At 37.6% G+C, this 20,095-nt stretch overlaps 3 protein-coding genes and 1 pseudogene across 3 annotated transcripts; 3 read left to right on the top strand and 1 right to left on the bottom strand.

The window, feature by feature from the left end:
- The first annotated feature begins 1,295 nt into the window (after positions 1-1,295).
- Positions 1,296-2,912, top strand: LOC111795203 (immune-associated nucleotide-binding protein 9). Its single transcript, XM_023677494.2, has 2 exons — positions 1,296-1,576; positions 2,175-2,912. Exons 1-2 carry the CDS (start codon positions 1,378-1,380, stop codon positions 2,843-2,845), a joined length of 870 nt encoding a protein of 289 aa, XP_023533262.1. The 5' UTR covers positions 1,296-1,377; the 3' UTR covers positions 2,846-2,912.
- A 1,997-nt stretch (positions 2,913-4,909) lies between these two features.
- Positions 4,910-8,612, top strand: LOC111795202 (UDP-N-acetylmuramoyl-L-alanyl-D-glutamate-2, 6-diaminopimelate ligase). The gene is made up of 5 exons (XM_023677492.2): positions 4,910-5,070; positions 5,187-5,239; positions 7,871-8,047; positions 8,133-8,213; positions 8,304-8,612. The coding sequence occupies exons 1-5, from the start codon at positions 5,014-5,016 to the stop codon at positions 8,470-8,472; spliced, it is 537 nt and encodes a 178-aa protein (XP_023533260.2). The 5' UTR covers positions 4,910-5,013; the 3' UTR covers positions 8,473-8,612.
- A 2,646-nt stretch (positions 8,613-11,258) lies between these two features.
- On the top strand, positions 11,259-12,940 carry LOC111795094 (protein JINGUBANG pseudogene; annotated as a pseudogene).
- Positions 12,941-13,809: 869 nt separating this feature from the next.
- Positions 13,810-18,627, bottom strand: RUS4 (root UVB sensitive protein (Protein of unknown function, DUF647)). Its single transcript, XM_023677491.2, has 10 exons — positions 17,957-18,627; positions 17,434-17,580; positions 17,145-17,291; positions 16,672-16,734; positions 16,517-16,593; positions 16,246-16,351; positions 15,386-15,488; positions 15,133-15,281; positions 14,988-15,053; positions 13,810-14,222 (listed from the first exon to the last, which is right to left on the bottom strand). Exons 1-10 carry the CDS (start codon positions 18,428-18,430, stop codon positions 13,980-13,982), a joined length of 1,575 nt encoding a protein of 524 aa, XP_023533259.1. The 5' UTR covers positions 18,431-18,627; the 3' UTR covers positions 13,810-13,979.
- Between the last annotated feature and the right edge of the window lie 1,468 nt (positions 18,628-20,095).

Below are 20,095 nucleotides of genomic sequence, written 5' to 3'. Positions count from 1 at the left end.
ATCCCGAGTCCCAGGATGTCATCAGTCATCATAGCTCACTCGATCGTGGTCATCAAGAATAGATCCATGTGTCATTCATATCATTGGGTTATATCGAAACATTGGACCCTCCCGTTCATGCCATATCATTTACAGACTCTGTACTAGATAGCGGGTATAGGATCCAACCTCTGACACATGGGGTGGGGTGGGGTGCAATGTCAACACACATGTGCACTTTGACACTGTCCTTGAAAGACTCATTTTAAAGAAAGTCGCCTGAGACACTCGTCTCGCAAAGCTCGCCCTCACTGTGACACATACATGTGTCACAGGATAGCTCGCTTAGGTTACAGGGCTAGGGGTGGTGGAGAGTTGATACCATATCTCCCCCTAAAATACATTTTGAGTCATTTTTTGTCTGACAGGTATAGACATGATTTTGGCGAACGAACATATGGTGTTGTGGAGCGTCCGTCTGATGCCCGATTGAGACAAAATTTGGCAAGCTTTCATATTTTTTATAGACGGACTTGACTCCAAAACCACATGCCCAAATTTTCTTCAAAAGCCTAACTTTCAAGGTTAAGACTCGAGGCCCTACCCAGCCTTTCAACAAGCCTATCTCTAACACTCATGTTGACATTGTTACCTCAGTCTTGCCTATTCATCGGCTGTTCTTTCATGCACATATTTTTCATGTGTTAGATTATGCATCGTTCTCCTCGTTCGCATCATGACACTCATCTTGTCTCAACCCTCGCATGCCGGTTGAGCGTCACTATCGAGTTGCCACCTTGTCTTATTTACACATGAGGGTCACAACCTACTCTATTCATATCATGGTTGTGACATTCCCCCTACTTAAATTAGTCATCGTTCTCAATAACTTTCTTGAGACACAATTCCATCGTGAATTGTGACACTGTGTAAGCCATGGAAATAAAGTCATGATAGTTGCAATTTCATTAAGTTCTAGGTTTTAGGTTAGATGAAAGTGTATAAAACTAATTAATTTGAAAAACTAAAATATATGATTTAATTCCTTAGCAAGATACAATATAATATCTCAAATTCTATCCTTGTCATTTCCCACAGAATTAAAGTGGGGAACCTAGTCCTTTGGAATTTAGACAATAAGGACTTACAAAGTATCTTTCTTTTAACCTCTTTTTGAGGAATTTATTCACTCCACTTGAACAAAGGATGCCTTGCCTCCGCAAAATGAGTTAATTTGGATTGGTTGGAGTTTTAGAATTTATTCTTGGAGTATACCTCACATGTACACACTATTATCCCATTTACATCAATGAGTTTATATGCACTTTGTGTATAAGAACAGATAGATAGTAGCCTACCCAACACAAGCTTAACAAATCACCAAAAAACACACAAAATATGGTTCATCGGATTGCTTCTCCATTAACTTTGGTGTTGGTGGGTCGTACAGGCAATGGAAAAAGTGCCACTGGAAACACTATTCTTGGAAGAAAGGCCTTCAAATCAAGGATAAGTTCTTCCGGAATTACAAAATCTTCCGAGATGCAATCATGTGTGAGGAAAGATGGAACAGTCATAAATGTGATCGACACTCCAGGTATAACTCATAAACACAATCTAAAAAATTTTAATTTTGTGTTATGTTTTTTTTTTTAAAAAACTGTTGGGAGTGAGTTCAAGGTTAGCTAATTAAGGGGTTGATCGTGAGTTAATGAGTAAGGATAACCTCTCGCGGAAGCCAAAAACAAACCCATAAGAGCTTATGCTCAAACTGGACAATATCATACCACTGTAAAGATCAGTAATTTCTAACATGGCATCGGAGTCATGCCCTTAACTTACTTATGTCAATAGAATTCTTAAATGCCGAACAAAGAAATTGTGAATCTCGAAGGGTAAGTGTCGAACAAAGAGTGTAATTTGTTCGAGTGCTCTAAAGAAAGCAGCTGAATCTCGATTAAGGGGAGGTTGTTCGAGGGCTACATAGGCCTTAGGGGAGGCTCTATGGTGTAGTTTGTTCGAGAGGAGAATTGTTGAGGATTGTTGGGAGGGAGTTCCACGATAGCTAATTAAGAGGTCAGTCATAGGTTTATAAGTAAGGAATACATCTCTATTGTATTGAGACCTTTTGAGAAAACCAAAAGCAAAACCAGGACAGCTTATGCTCCTAACATTTCTTCAATTTGGTATGTCAGGAGTGTTTGATGCAGCGGTTGGAGCGGAATATGTTGCAAGAGAGATAGCGAAATGTGTTGACATGGTGAAAGAGGGTCTTCATGCAATAGTGTTGGTTTTCTCAGTGAGGACCCGATTCTCACAAGAAGAAGAGGCTAGTATCCGAACCCTGCAAGCTTTGTTTGGAACAAAGGTTGTGGACTTTGTGATTGTGCTCTTCACAGGAGGGGACGAACTGGAAGACAACGAGGAGACGTTGGAAGATTACTTGGGTCGGGAGTGTCCGATGGCGTTGAAGGATATCATAGCCGCATGCAACAACCGCTGCTTGGTTTTCAATAACAAGACGAGGGACGAAAAGAAGAAGGGTGAACAAGTGGAGAATTTGTTAAGGATGGTGAATGCTGTGGTGAATAAAAATGGAGGACAGGCGTACACGCATGGGTTGTTTGCTAATGTCAAGTTTGAGACCAAATTGCAGGATGTGAGAAGCAAGCTTGAAGAGCAATTGGAGTTGGAGAGAAAAGCAAGAGTTGAAGCAGAAGCAAGAGCGCAAGAGATTCAAAAACAATCTAGTGATGAGATTCGAAACTTGAATGACCGCCTACGCACCGCGCTTGATAGGATACCAACAACATCATGTCCACCACCTCGCCCCAAGCGCCGTGGTAAAACCTGTGTTGTTATGTAACAACAACTGTAAAAATAAAATAGAATAAATAAATAAAGTAAATATAATAAAATTGGATTAGACTCAACTCCTTCCCCCCAAATATCTCTCTTCAACACTTCCTCCAACTATTAGATAATTCTAAGAAATTAAAAAAAAAAAAAAAATGGTAAATTTCCGTGAGATGTTGGGAGACTAATTATTTGTGGAGAAAGTCGTAATCTATGAAGGTAGTTGTAGTCGATTCGGATCGAAAATAGGAGTTCGGGCGTCCGTCAAAGGAGGTAGGTATTGATGTTTCTTGCTATTTGGGACTAATTAATTATCTTTATGATTAGAAATAAATTACGAGAAAAATACCTACTTCTAGATGGATATAAACTCTACAAATCTCGTGAAGAAACCGTGTTAATCTGAGTTACATAGAAAGAAATATGAAAATGCAAAGAAAATGGAATAATAATCGTATTCTAGAAATCGCAGGGCTGAGGAGGGAGGAGAACGCGTTAGACGGCGGCTAGGACAAATGTCAAGCGGGGAAGGGGGCCGTGCATCCCTGGAGACAAAGGGCCCATGTTAAATGTCCATTGGGGAGAAAAATCAACGAAATACCTCGCGTCGGGTAGGATTCGTAGGTTAGCGGCTCGCTACCTGAGTCATGACTTGAAACCCGCGCGCGACCCGAATTACCGACCCGACTCCTTGTTGCGACGCGTTAAGGTAAGAGAATTCAGAATACATGCTTTTAGATTCGAACCCACGCACTCGTCAGTGGCTGACCAGTATGCATGTCCTCCTCCCTCAGGTGCGTTCGTACGTGCGCGTGGGAGCACATGTAAGCTCCTTTTTTGCCCGTTTAACTCCTGTTTGCTCGATTTTTATTCCAATTCCAACCCTAACCATATTTTTATGTGAATTAGGATCTAATTGGAGAAATCAGTATTTTTGGACACCCTATTTGTGTAGAAATAGAAACACTAAATGAAGGGCACGCGTCAATCATGTAAGTCACCATACAGATTTTTAGGAAACAATACTCGTAGAAATCGCTTGGAATGCATGCATGCTACTGAATTTACCTTAGATGGTAGCTTTTCATGAATAAATTTAGGTAATGTGATTATTATGAGTATGAATGTACCATGTGAAGTATTATGAGAATTATCAAGTGTTGCAATTATGCTTTAAACTTCCGCTATATATATATATATATATATATATATATATATATATATATATATATATATATATATATATATATATATATATATATATATATATATATATATATATATATATATATATATATATATATGTATGTTTAATTCATGTTGAAAGAAAGATGAGAATTTGTGAACTCTGCGCTCCGGGAGCTTGATGGATATTATCGCCCCGTTCAGCATGTATGTTTACTTTGCATGAATTATGTATGATGATGCGAGATAATAGTTGTGTGCACACTCAGTTAATTTTCATGACTCACATTTATGATAAGTCTAGGGATTTGTGGTTAGAGTGACAAGTCACTGACCAAACCTTTCCCTTAAGATCCTAACAGACCACCACGACATACGAACCACCTCGGGATTACCCTTACGCTGCAAATTGTATGAATGGTGTCATAGCTTCGTGGGGGACCAAGGGATTCCTAATCAGAACCCAACTACTCCTAGCCGTTTTAGCATGGAAAACGTGTGCCTCACGTCGTACATATCATTTAGCTAGATGAGATAAGGGAGGGGTAGCCCCTTCTCGATGAGGGAGACTATTTATGACCTATGGGGTTACAGTTCACTTCTTAGCTAAGATACCAAGTAGTCTCATATAGCCATGTTGATGTAGCTACCCGTAGGGCACCGGTCATACACAAATTGGCATATAAGGGAAACTAATTTATATTAAAATATATATTCGGATTGAATGGTAAATCTTAATTAAATAAATGAAAAATAAATAAATAAATATTTTACGAATTAAAATTTTAATTTATATTAAAAATAAAAATATGGGCCGAAACCACATAAAAGCCCAACTACCCCAGCCCATTAACATATTATTCTGGAGTCGGCTCGACATGATATTCAATTTGGAGCAGCTCAAAAGCGCAAAACTCTTCCTCCTTCAAGAGTTTCTTCAAATCCCGGACCCAAAAACCTCACAGAAACCCTAAAAGGAGAGTTTGTAATCAGATGTCGGACCCAAACGATACCGATTCCGACGCCCCCGAAGAGTTCACCGCCGAGCAGGTTCGTTGTTTCCAACTTTCTATATTTCTATTTGCCGCTTGTTTGAACTCGGTCGGAGTTCCTCCAGCTATGTTCTAAGGAAGCAGTTATTTATATTAGGAACTCATCTGTTGCAGGGAATACAGCAGGATGAAGAGATTACAAAAGTTCAAAAAGAAAGTAGCGCTAGGTGTGTTTTCAATCCGTATTTCCCATTACCGAATTGTATTTGGTGTCGAACCTTGTGCTTTCATCATTATTTCACCAATGACTTTTCTTATAGTTTTTGTAAAGTTTGATTATCCATTTATTTCCATGGATTTTTCTTCATCCTTCATGGGATTTAATGGCTTCACGTTTAATCTACTTCTGCATTGTGTTTAGTCTTCTCACTGCGTTTGGAGCTGTTTTTGCGTTTTCGCTTCTATTACTTGTTGAGCTGACATTATAGATTCTTAAGACATGGCTTCAATTATTTATTTCGATTGCATATGATATTGTCGATGGATTTCTTTATCTAGCTATATATATATATATATATTGTATATGTATATGTATGTACATATAGATATATGAGTGAGGATTTGAACCTTCAAGAAGTAGGCGATATATCTTAACCCCCAAATTTCTATCTTAAACTCCAGACGACGATGCAACAAGATTAGGAATATCAACATGTTTATGTTTTTCTCTAACCAAATTTACTGAAGAGTTGCTTCACCATGGTATAGAAGAGTTCCTTAGCCTTCAGTTTGAAGGAGTTCCCTCCTGCAATTGAAAGTTCAGATCCTTGACCTGCAAAGGGAAAGCATAAAATAGTCCTGCATCCTGTACCACCCTGCAATAAAATGGGCAGAGAAAGGAAACAAGATTCGATCTCTCATCTTATAGTCTACTCATATTGCAACACCCTGCCCTAAGGATAACATAAGCAATTATTTTTCTGAGTTTCATCAGCACTAGCAGTGTTATTCTTGTTGCTACCATGGATCCCAAACCAGTAGAACACGCTGGTCTTCTTCTGACACCTATGATTCCATACCAGACTACTGAGGGAAGGAGGATAGCAATCTCAGTTGTTGACCTCTTGAAGAACAGGCTCAAAATAATTTTCCTGAACGTTTTGAAAACCAAATCCTGACATGTTGTCCATCAGTAGTGAAGAGATGATTTACCTACCTGATCAAAGTTAACCCTCCCTGAAACTTCCAATCATGAGATTCCTGCTAAATACCAAGTTCCATAGTCTCAGAATTTCTAGTCATAAATGTTGAACTTCTTTTATTTGTGAGGGCATAGACTTAAGATGAGAGCTAGTTGAAAGAATTTTGGGACCGTTGATCCTTCTTGACGTGAACAGATGTATCTACCTTTGCCCACCTTGATAACTGAATTCTCTTATGAATTATGTGACATTGTACTTTTGGAGATTAGAAATCACAAGCTTACGTTCTGCTATATGAGCATCTACCAGAAGTCCAAATCCCAATCTAACAAAAAGGGCCAATCCATCAGGTTAGGGTTTCTCATAATCAAGCATGCAGGATAACCCATCCTCTTTATTTTTTTCTGCATTAATCAGGATATTCTTAACGAGTATGTGATTCAGGGTTTGTCCATCTTCCTTGAAGGGCAATGGAAATGGTAAAGAGAAGGACCATCTAAGGTTTTGTAGTGCAAATATAAACAGCACACTCATGTCAAAGCTTAAACCATGTTTTGAAGGACTTTTGAACCTTAAACCTTGAGGCTTGCCTAGCTTCAGGTTGAGGCTCAAATTTTTAAGCCTCTATACTTGGCCTTCTTTGATTCATAAGGGGATTATGCCTTAAACCGTAAAAATGTATTACATCTACTGTAGGATATAACATCTTGAAACCCAATCAATAATTTTTCAGTCCAACAGAAGAGACCAAACAATCATACCCACTAAAAGTCTCCAAAGGTCTTTTTGTCAGAGAATCCTATGCAGTGAAACTTTGCTCAGAAATCCATAATAGAAGGAATGCACCAAATTTTTTGGCTTGCCAGCAATATGTTCATAAAATCGAAGTGAAGTGGAAAGTAATGGAAAGACAATCCAACGATTTTCCTTGATTCTGCAGGGTTTTTTTATTTACAAATACAATTCTAAATTCCTTTTCATATGGCTTTATATGTTATTGTCCGTCTTTTTTTCATTGTTCAATAATCTAGTTCAAAAAGAACAAAGGTGGTTTAATTTTGTGCATAAATTGCTGAGGCTCAATGTTCACAACAATGGTAACTATGATTTCTTTTCACGGTTTAATTTCTTGTTGGCAATTATTTCATGAGTTTCTTACCTCAAATGCAGTAGGATTGTATGGTTGTTTCATGCTGTTAATTAAGGTGCATGTAAATTGGCTTGGATTGCTAATTATGTTTATTGCTGTTGTAATTAGATCAGGTTTTTGTGTTATTATTGAGCCCTTGATTTGAGCCTGGGCAATTCTGTCTTTTACTTAATGGGTTGCCCTCTGATCTGTTTTCCATCTTCTGCACTAACAAGAATAAGATTTTTAGGCACACCAGATGCTCTGAACCATGTTTTTTAATCAATGAAACAAATGATAGTTGGCTAGGATGGCTTGCTTTGTCATGCCCATTGCTATAGGGTATTTTCCGCTAAGAGCACTACTGAATCGAGGATAGTCGTTCATTCTCAGAATTCAGTGTAGTGTTGGGAATTCCTGCCCGCGATGCAATTAGATGATATCTGAAAGGATAGTGTCCTTTGATGCACGTCTGTTTATTACTTGTTTTTTTGGACAGAACATGATAAATGGCATTATTTATGTAGGGTTGTCCGTGAAGGTAAAGAACGTCGTAGACAGTGGGCCGAAAAGAAAACACCACGCCCATCTAAAAAAGGCGAAACTGTCGAAGATGTAGCAGAAACCCCTAGACACGACGATCAAGTTAGCAAGTTGGGAATGCTTCCCAGTAATCTTGTCCAACTGCTTGCCGAGCGTGAGAAGTATGTCTCTTTCCCACTCTCCATTCATTTCTGCACAGATTATAGTTTCGCTAAACATCTAATTTGGTATACTCTCCATCTATAGACAAGTTTTCTCATCAGACCCAGGCGACGAAAAGCCTGCAGCTAAATCAAAAACAAAGAGGAGGAAAAGCAAAAGCTCTGGGTGAGGGACCTGACTCTGTAGTTACTGAAGATGTTCTTCTCGATTTTATTATACCTTCTGAAATAGAACGACTCATTTTTGTAAATGCAGGATTGAAACGGTTCTTTTAAACGAGAGAGCACCATCTCAATGCTTACAGAACTCATTGGAATTTTTGAAGAAAAGGAAGATGAATATTCCAAGGTCATCATCGGTTCTCGACAATTCTAACCAAGCGTTACGCCTTCTTTCTTCATCGGGCCTTCTAACTAAGAAATAGCTTCTATTTTTTTTTTGTTTTTTCTAAAGCGATTTATTGGGTTTCTGTCAGCTTCAACAGGATAATGTACAATGTATTTGAGATTTTAAGTTCAAGACTGATGCAACATGGAGAGTAAAAAAGTTCATTGATTTCTTATAGTGGGCATAGTCTCATAGCCAACATAATTGAAAATGATGAGAGCAGTAAATGTTAGTCAATGAATGATTTTATTAAGCTGTAATACATGTTGTCTTTATAGTAAACTGAAAATTAGATGCAGTAAAAAAATGTTTTTAGCTAATGATAAAAAAATGTTTTTAGCTAATGATTAAGTTTCGAATTTTAAATTGTCATCAACTAATGAACCTTTATGGACGGAACCTTTATGTATGTGCATCTATCGTATATGTATTTATATATGTATCTATACATGTATCTACAAGTAACCCCTCAACCCCTCTTTTAAGCTGAATTATGTAGAAATCAGTTTAGGACTTCACTTCATCTTTTTAAAGCATCTTGGATTCTGTCATTCCCCATTTTTCTTTTAAGCTTATCGAACAATGGTTGTTTCAAGAGTTTTGTGAATAGGTATGCGATTTGTTCATCACTTCGGCAAAAATTGAGCTCAATAGTGTATCTTCTTTACACAAATTACGCAAGAAATGAAACCGAAATATTTACTCCTTCCATGCAACAAATGATTTTTAGACAACTTGATAGTTGACATATTATTATAATAGATAACAGTCAAACCTAGTTGCTTATGATTATGAATTTCAAACATATTTCTTAATCAAATTGCTTGGCATAAGAATGTTGATGCTGCCACAAAATTTGCTTCTGTAGCTAGTTAAGAGTGTCTAGGTTGCTTCTTTAAAAACCAACAAATAGCTCCTGAACTCATCATGAGAATACTTCCTGAATTATTTTTACGATCATTTATATCACTTACATAATCGTTATCGGTATAGACAGCCATCTTCGAATCACCTTCTTTTTTTGTAAAATACCTCCAAAACCAAAAGTTTCTCTAACATATCGAAATATTCTTCTTGCTGCATTGAGATGCTTTTTCGTTGGACACTCCATGTAGTGACTTATCATGCTAACAACATATATGATGTCTGGTCTTGTTGAGGTTAAATACATCAAACTTCTCACAATTTTCTTGAAGCACTTATTATCAACCTCTCGCCCTTCAATATCCTTGTGCAACTTCAAACTCAATTCTGATCGAGTTCCAAATGTGTGCTTCATCCATTTTAAATCTTTCGAGTAACTCTTGAACATATTTCTTTTGATACATAAAGTTTTCAACGACAAACTGAATAACTTCTACTGCAAAAAAAAATATCTCATCAAACCAATATCTATCATTTCAAATTCCTTCATCGTGCTCTTCTTTCAAACATTTTTTTTCACTATTGCAAGTAAATATTAAATCATCAACATACGAGCAAACAATGAGAATGTTACCTCATGTATGTTCATATGGACATTTAATGAATTCCATCTTTTCAAAATAAGAATCAATTCAATTGTATCATGCTTGCGGAGATTGCTTCGAACCTTATAGAGCTTTCTTCAACTTATATACTTTATCCTTTCTACCTTTTTGTACAAAACCATCTGGTTGCTCCACATCTACCTCTTTTTTAGGCTTTCCATGTAAGAAGGCCGACTTCACATCAAGTTGATGAATATGCCACGGTTTCTATGTTGCAATTGAAATTATAAGCCTTATAGTAAATTGACGTGCTACTGGTGCAAATACCTCATAATCAACTCCATACGTGCTTGTATCACTTTGCAACTAGACATGACTTGTACTTATCTACCTCTCCATGCTCATAGTGAAGTTGAATTGGGGTTTCAACTCGTTCTTCTTCATGATCCACCAGTATCGGTTGATTCACAATGACTTTTGTTTCCTCGTTACCATGTTTTCTTTTCATTAAAGATCACATTGCGACTCACCACCACTTTCTTTGTCAATGGATCATAGAGTTTGTACGTCTAAGAAGTCTCACCTACTCCAAGGAACACACATTTTAAACTCTTGTCCTCAAATATCTTCCTTCTCGTGTCAAGAACATGTGCAATGTGATGCACCCAAAGATTCTAAAATGATCCACAAATTATATTCTAAAATGAGTTCCATCTCGTGAAATTATATTCCCAATTCTCTGTTTAGTCAAGTCCGTAAAATGGTAGACATATTGAATCGACTACCAAAGTCATTCTAACCCTCGCAAATAGAAGTTCATAATTCACTCAAGATTAAAATCGAGTAGCATATGATCATCTTATGAAATATTAATTTTTCTCAATAGTTACAAGTATATATGAACTATCTATCTTCCACTAGAAGATATTGTCCGCTTTGACCCATTATGTCTTACCGTGAGCCTTCACAGTTTTAAAACACTTTGGTTAAGAAGAGGTTTCTAAACCCTTACAAGGAATGCTTCGTTCTCCTCTCGGACGGATGTGGGATATCACATTCCACCCTTTTGAAGGCCACCCTTTTGAAGGCCAGTATCTTCATTTCCGTGTGGAAGGGAGGTAGATATTAAATTTCCATGTGACATATCTCCCATGATTTTAGTAAGGGACATATTTAGGTAACAAAAAAAGGGTTAACATGCACAATTATAGGATGCTAATTTGGAGAAATGGGTTCATATTTGAAGCTGGGTTGAAGGTGGGAAGGAAAAGACATTGAGTCAAGTGATGGAGGAGACATAAGCAGCCGCAAATTGAGGAGAGAAAAACAGAAGAAGGTATATACAACCGCACCCTTCCATAACCTCCCCTTCCTTCACACATTCTTGGTTGCCACATTTTGTCCCTTAAGAACAATTCTCCTCCATATCTCTATGAAAATCCCACCATGTTAGGCGGCGGAGGTTCTTCCAGAGGTGGCCGAGTTTTCTCCGAAGAGAACAGCAGCAGCGTCCACACCCGCCGTTTCAATAAGCTTAAAAAACCCAGCCTTGACGACACCGACGTCTCCCTCCGACTCCCCACCCTCAAATACTCTGTTCCCAACGTCGACGACACAAACTTCTCTTTAATGGACGCCGACGCCGACGCCGACGCCGAATCCGACCCCTCCTTTTTCGAACCCGCCTCTTCCTCCCCTTATACCAAATCCCCATGGTCCTCCCACTTAACGCCCTCCCCTGCCCCCTCCGCCGACGACACTTCCTTCCTCCCCAATGTCCTCATGGGCTCTCTCGTCCGCGAAGAAGGCCACATTTACTCCCTCGCCGCCTCAGGGGACCTTCTCTACACTGGCTCCGACAGCAAGAACATCCGCGTCTGGAAAAGCCATAAGGAATTCTCCGGTTTCAAATCCAACAGCGGCTTGGTCAAATCCATCGTAATTGGCGGTGGGAAAATCTTCACCGGCCACCAGGACGGCAAGGTCCGTGTCTGGAAGGTCTCCAGTCGAGATCCAAGCGTCCACAAACGAGTTGGAACTTTACCGACATTGAGCGATTACATCAAATGTTCGATGAAACCCAGTAATTACTTGGATGGGAGACGGCGGAGGAACCTCTGGATTAAGCATTTCGATGCAATTTCGTCTCTGAGTTTGAGTGAGGACAATTTGTTTTTGTACTCTGCTTCGTGGGACAAAACGTTCAAGGTGTGGAGGGTGACGGATTCGAAATGCTTGGAGTCAATTCAAGCTCATGATGATGCTGTTAATACGTTGATTTCGAGTGTGAATGGATTGGTGTTCACTGGGTCGGCGGATGGCAGCGTGAAAGTGTGGAGAAGAGAGCTGCAGGGGAAAGGGACGAAGCATTTTTTTTCACAGACATTGTTGAAGCAGGAATGTGCGGTCACGGCTCTGGCAGTGAACGAAGGAGCTAAGTTTGTGTACTGTGGGTCGTCGGATGGAGTGGTGAATTTTTGGGAGAGGGAGAAATCGTTGTCGCATGGCGGCAATTTGAAGGGGCATAAGCTTGCAATTCTGTGTTTGGCGACGGCGGGGCGGTTGTTGTTGAGTGGCTCCGCCGATATGGGGATATGTGTGTGGCAGAGGACAGTGGCAGAGCATTCGTGCTTGTCGGTGCTGACGGGGCACACCGGACCGGTGAAGTGTTTGGCGGTTGAAAGGGATAATGAAGCTGGGGAAGGAGAACAACGGAGGTGGATTGTGTACAGTGGCAGTTTGGATAAGTCGGTGAAGATGTGGAGGGTGTCGGAACAGTCGCCGTCGGCGATTGTGCAAAGTTCGCCGCAGTATTCACCGGTAACCTCCCCTACGGCGGGGCTCTTGGTAAATGCTCCCAGTTTCGTAATTCGAGAACAGTAACAAAGGAAAGTAAAAAAAAAAAAAAAAAAAAAAAAAAAAAAAATTACTTTTTCAGATATTTACATTAGTAATAATTTGGATAAATTACCATCTTACTCCCTCAACTTTTTGTATATATTGGGTTTTTGAAATAATAATAAAAAATGATGTAATAGGTCCATTATTTAAAATTTGAAGAAATGTTCTCTGATTCTTCTATTTTGTGTCTAATTAAATTCAATTTTAAATATTTTTTAAAATTTACATCTCCATTATATACAAAAGTTTAAAAATACTATTAGATATAAAAATGTATTTTTTAATATTAAAAGTTGTATCTATTAAATAAAAATATTCAAAATTTAAAGAATCTATTAAATAAAAATTTAATTTAACAGTTTATACCGTTAATAAATTTATGAGCAATAAATCTAAAAGTTTAAAGATAAATATTTTTTTATATAAAAAAGTATTTTAAATGTTTTTATTTTTAATTTATTTTTGAATTTCTCAATATACTTTTAACTATATAAGTTTTTTTTTTTTTTTTTTTTTTGTTTTTTAAACTTTTTAATTTCATTATTTACAAAGCTGCCATTAGCAATTAATTATAAATTTATTCATTAATAATTATCTATTGCTATATATAAATATTCCCTTTTCAAAGAAAAACACCATCGACGCCCATCCATCGACACTAGCCAATACTATAACACACGTATGTACTTCAGGGTAACTCACTTAGGCCAAAGGATCTAGAGTTGGTGGAGAGATGACACCATGACTCCCACTATAATATATTTTGAGGTATTTCAATATTTCTCGAGTAGATGCAATTTTCGATGCAATTTTGACAAGCAATCATACAGTCCTATACAACGTCCGTCAAGTATCCAAGCGAGACCTTAAATGATACGAAAACAAATACAATTTTTAAATAAAAATCTAAATAATTAATAAACGAGACCTTAAACATACGGTAGTCGACCAATGAAACTATACTCAATAGACCTTTATAGAGGTTGTTACTACGTAGGTATCGATAAAATTAATATTTTTTCCATAATTTTATTGTGTAAACAATTATAGTTTATATATATATAAAATACATAATTAACAAATTCTAAAATTATCCCCAGAGTTAAAAGTATCCTTATATGGGTAAAAGAAAAAATGATGAGATCAGCATTTTGGTCCTTGGAAACAAGGTCCCTCAGTCATCAACAAAGCTGTATCGTATTTGCTCATTTGTACTCAGCAGAACGTTCTTGACAGCCCATCCTAAGCTTGACATTTGTTTAACCAAATTACAACCATTTTCTTCTGCATATTTCTTGCTATCCTCAACCAAACCAACCCACTCCTTCGCCATTGCATCTGAAAACTTAATACCTTTATTGATTTCTTCGTCCCAAACGCTCGTGTTCGATACAATCGCTTTGCGGATGAAGCATGCCTATTCAAGTCAAGACTCATTACATCAGAATTTCAAAGTCATCAAAGAATGACTGAATATAAAGCATATGGACTAAAAGAATGTTGTGACATCCCGTTTCGAAGAGATTTCCGCAATGCTTTCGTCCCTCGAGTATCAATACTCTCTATGATTTTAAATGTTTCGCTTTGGTCTTTCTGGTTTTGTTATATTATCCCTAAACACCATTAACATCATCAAAAGTTGACCATTGTCTTTTACATGACTTTTACCATGTTTCCTTAATGCATTTGAAAAAAATGTGTTATCGAAAGAAAAACAAAATAAAAAAAATTATGAAACACTTTGTAGATCAAAGGTTGTTTGAAAGATTTAACTAAAGGTAAGATCCCACATCGATTAAAAAGAGGAACGAATGCCAGCGAAAGCGAGGACGCTGGGCATCGGTTGGAGAGGGAAACGAAACATTCTTTACAAGGGTGTAGAAACCTCTCCCTAGTAGACGCGTTTTAAAAATATTGGGGGAAACCCAAAAGGGAAAACTCAAAGAGGACAATATTGGCTAGCGGTGGACTTGGGCAGTTACAAATGGTAGAAACTTTCTCTAGAAGACACATTTTAAAAACCTTGAAGGGAAGCCTAAAGAAAACAATATCTACTAGCAGTGAGTTTGAGTTGTTACACTAAATCACCCGACCAAACTGAAACTTTTCGAACAATAGATATCATATTCAAATCAAGTGCAAACCAAACAGATGAAAATGAATTTAAGCAATTTTCTAGTACCTGCAATAACCCCATGCTGATATCTGCGGCACGAGCCCCTTCACGGAGACAAAGAAGAATACCGTGCTACGATTTCGAACAAGAAAAGTGTGAGCAAAATAAATATGGACAGCTCGTAAAGGTTAATCGAAGTATATCTACTCACTGTATTTGTTGTTAAGCCCCGGCAGAAGACATCCATGCATATAAAATAATAGTCCTTGTTACATACAGATCGCATTGCAAGCATTGACAATTTTGGTATTTGAGACTCCAGATTCAAGCAACCTATTCTGATTGGCCATGAAACCTTACCTGAATATTGAAGTTATTATATTAATTAACTGCAGTTCAACATAAGTCTATGATCTGTTAACCTTCTATGCATAATGGAATCAATACAGAGACAAGACGCTCACCCTTTCTGCATAGTAAACCAATTCCTTCCCTCTCACTTACTTCGGCTGGTGTAGGCACGTATCCTTGCTCGATCCAAGTGCATAATATGATCTCGAGTCTATCCTGAACATCAAGTAACTAACGGTTGAGAAGCAAAACAATTATAAAACGTATTTCTAAAGAAAGTGTTTCACCTAAAAAGAACTCTATCAAAACTCAAGTAGTGAAGAGAGAATAAAGAAATCATAGTTCCATTAAGCAAACAGCTGATAAAAGACAATTTTGCTCCATCAAGTAAGCACAAAACAAACAGCAAATTCGAACACAACTTGTGAGATCCCACGTCGGTTGGTGAGGAAAACAAAGGATTCTTTATAAGGGTGTAAAAACCTCTCCCTAACAGACGTGTTTTAAGAACCTTGAGGGGAAGTCCGAAAGGAAAAGTTCAAAGAGGACAATATCTACTAGCGGTGGGCTTGAGTCGTTACAAATAGTATCAGAGCCAAACACCGGACAATGTGTCAGCGAGGAGACTGAGCCCCAAAGGGGGTGGATATGAGGCGGTGTGCCAGCAAGGATGCTGGGATCGAAAGGGAGTGGATTGGGGGGTCCCACATCGATTGGAGAAGGGAATGAGTGTCAGCGTCCTCGCTGGGCCACAAAGGGGAGTGGATTGTGAGATCCCACATCGGTTGGAGAGGAGAACGAAGCATTCTTTATAAGGGTGTGGAAACCTCACCCTAACAGACGGGTTTTAAAAACCTTGAGGGGAAGCCCAAAATGGAATGCCCAAAGATGACAATATCTCATAGCAGTGGGCTTGGGCCATTACACAACTAGCCTCCAAATACTGTGGAAAGTTGAATAACACAAAACCTACCTTCGTTAGCGTTTGCAAATGGACATGTTTAAGCCCTTGATATGTTCCAAAAAGATCCATTGCAGCAAAAATGGGGTAAACTACAAAAGGTAAAGCTGCTTGCAATCTAACATAAAAATAATAATGAGTTAGAATCCCTTGAAATGATAAATTCCAAAATTGAGAAAATATATCCATAATGATAAAACAGACATGAATTGATAATCTCTGAGTATTTGTAACTTATTTAAGAACAAACGGAAGTCTAAAGAACAATCAGGGGAAAAAAAACCTTTGATCATTCTTGGACAAGAAGTTCAGAAGGGCAGCGAGTATGAGACCAAGATTATCAAAGCACACTGATTGAATCTGCATAAAATGGATAGTTGAATGAACGTAAAGGATACCGAAAAATTGTGATCTGTTTCAGGAAGGATTATAGCCAACCTGTGCCTTGGCAGCAACTTCACCAAGGTTATCTGCCACCGCAAAACTTCTATGAACAGCAGACTGATTACAAAGAGTGAGAACTATAAGACGACACTGATAAAATCCCAAGTCGTGAAGCAAAAAGAATATTATCGATTGAAATGAAACTTTCAGGAATGTTTAACTAGCATAATTAGAACTTTTGAAACTGAGTCTTCCAGAAACTTCATAATGAACCAAATGAATAACTTTCCAAGTGCTTAAAAACCTTTTTCTAAACACTTTGAAAGTCATTCCAAACCTTAAGTGATCAACAACTTGGAGTAACTTTTCTCGACAAACGAACAACACAGAGTAAACCAACAAACACCTCTTACCAACAGAAAGAAATATTGGTTATTATCATAAAGAGGCGATCGATTTTCCGTGAAGAAAGTATGTCAAACATATAATGCACAAAAATTGGACTAGATAAAATTGTGAACCCTTACAGCCGTTGATAAGTAGCATCCAAGACTTATTTGCTTCACGATGTTTGCAATCGATGCAAGAAGCAAGAAGTACTGAGGAAATGCTGGAGTCAGCAACTCAACTCCAATGCTTAAACTGAATAGAATCGCTGTCGAAAACCTGACTCTCTTGAAACGAGAAACATTAAAAAAGAAAAAAAGAATTGTTCATCAAACAATAAGATACAATGGAAACACAAACACTGCACTTTCAAGGATGATCTTCAAATAAAACTCCTTGTTCATAAGAAATTAACAAACAGAAGCAAACCTTCAAATTTGTATCGAATGAAGATGCTATCGTAGCAGTGTAAATACACCGACTTAACCGTCCAAGTCCATCCTTCAGGACCCAATTCAGAGCTGCTGCTGATGCTAGCGAACGAGTGCGCCCAACTCCTATAGCCCGAAACATTGCCTATCAATAAGAATTTTCCTTATAATTTGAAGAGAATGCTTATCATTAAACCATTAGGTGGACATCAATAAAATCAGAGCTAACAACTATAGTGCAGAGCCATAAAAATTCACACTCCAAATACTTTCATCAGGTAAACAATTCAATCCACACACCACAAAACACTTCAAAGTTCTGCTATCCGGATGTGCTCAAGCTAAAATGTTGTCCCAACAGTAACCAACTATAAGAAATAAACTAAGCAGAATATGAACAAACATCAAATGGGCTATAGTTAAATGAAACTATGAGTCTTATCCTTACACTCTATCAGACTAATTTCTTCTCGCAACTAGAAAACTCGAATAAATTGAAGGATTAAGTTTCATCCACTGACCTGAGTAGCAATAACCTGCAGAGCGGAACTGAAAACCCGATGCAAGAACTTCCATTTGACATAAAGTACATAATGCTCACTAACATTCTTGGGAATAAAAAAACCCTTAACAGCCAAACCACATGCCCTGTACATCGTTCGAAACCCATCATCGAAATCAAAAGAAACAGATGAAGCACCACCATCAACGCCGACCAACTGTAGAGAAACCCCATCCCACACGTACTGAGAGACCCTACCGGACCGGAGAAGGACGACGGGGAAGCGCACCGGGGTGCTGGGACCGGGTCCATCATCAAGGCCTTCATCGGCTCTGTACCGAGTTCTTGAAGTTCTGATAACAGTTCGAGGTGTAAGGCGGAATCTAGGCTTATTTGGAACCCCAATACCAACGGCGAAGTGGGTTTCGGGGAAAATCCATGGGCGTTGAAATTGAAGGGAATTCGAGATTGGGTTGAAGGAGCTGCTTTGCATGAGGGAGTGAAATTTTGGGCTTGTCGCTACGGGAGAGAGAGAGAGAGAGAGGGAGATGGCGTAAGACGCGAAAGGGCGTGATATGGTCCGCTCGAAGCAGCGGATTTCCCTTCCAGAAATTGTGAAGTGCTTATAGAATCGAAGTGCGAAGTGGAAACTAGGGTCCAACAATGAGCTCGATGATGATTACCTCCCGCCACGAAACAAGGGCTTTTCTTTTTTTTTTTTTTTTTTTTTTTTTTTTTTTTTTTTTTTTTTACCTACAACAATTCGGTCTCATAATTTCAGTTTTTTACAAATTAGTTCCTATCTAATATTAAGAGTAATAAGACTCTAAATTTTTACTTACCTACCACCACTATTGTTATCATTCTCGTATGCGGAATTAAACATTTAAAAACTTCATCATAAAACATAACATTCATCTAGAGACACAGTCATAGACTTACTTGTTTTGAAAACATCTTTAAAACAAGCTACAAAAGACTAAAGAAAAGAAATAAACCTTTAAATTAAAAACAGTCTATTCTAGCCCAAGTCTAAGAAAATAAATGTGACTACCCTATGCACGTGTCATGATCTCACGTTGCGACGTCGTCAGCCGTACGGGACGCCTTGCCTTTACCTGAAAAGAATAGCATATGGCTTGAGTATTTTAAGAAATAATAGTAAGTGATTTAACTCTTGGGGTCATGGAATGCAAACATAACTCACGATTTAGGGACCTATCATTTAAAAACCATCATAGGAGTGGCATCCAATCTCGGATAAATTGGATGTGTAGTACTTCCCTACACACAATCCACACGTGTGAATCTCTAGGGGGCTCGCACACCCCCTAAACCCTCTTTGGTCAAGCTAATCTAAAGAGTTTAATTAACTAACTTTGTATCATTGGAGCTTATATTTGAAATTTGAATGTGTAGTTAGTCAACCGAAATTAATGAACTAAAGAGTTTAATTAATTAACTTTAATTTATAATTTTTAGGTCCATAAGGTCTCCTTGCTTGATTATACTAACACTAAAATGTTGCATAAAAATTAAAGTGTTCCAATTAAAATTTAATATATTAGATACATTAAATGTAAAGAAAAAAAAAATTAATTTTAAATGTTCAAATTAATATTAAATACACTAAGATAAGAGAATAGGTTTATTGAATTTGATACATTAAATATTAAAACAATTATAATACATTCCATAAAAATATATCTTTGAAAATTCAATAAAATAGGAGTGGATTAAGATATTATATTATAATATATTAGGTATTTAAATATATTATTTGATAAAAATTATCCAACAGAACTAATAGGTTGAGCCAAAATGTCATTGATCTCTCACACTTGGAGAATTCTTTTGAAACTATTCTTCTCCAATTTTTACGAGATTTTCTTTCAAAAGGCTCCCACAAGTTTTAGCCTTGTGTTCGAGTCATAGTAAGAAAGATTTTATGGGATGTGAAAGAACTTCTGCATTGTTGGAATACATCAAGGAGGTTTGCAAGCCGCAATTTCTACCAAGTTTGAGTTCTTACTCTTATATTAATTGCTTTATTTTAATTCTTAATAGAATCAAAATGGTTCTCAATTCTTACACTACAAAGATGAAGATTTCATTCCCTTCATTCGGGTGAATACTAGTATGAGCCATTACAAGTCTA

Source organism: Cucurbita pepo, chromosome 5 (genome assembly GCF_057944985.1).
Source record: "Cucurbita pepo subsp. pepo isolate OVF chromosome 5, ASM5794498v1, whole genome shotgun sequence".
Classification (NCBI taxonomy): Eukaryota; Viridiplantae; Streptophyta; class Magnoliopsida; order Cucurbitales; family Cucurbitaceae; genus Cucurbita; species Cucurbita pepo.
Note: the sequence above shows the minus strand (reverse complement) of the source record. Positions and strands in the feature narration are given on the sequence as shown.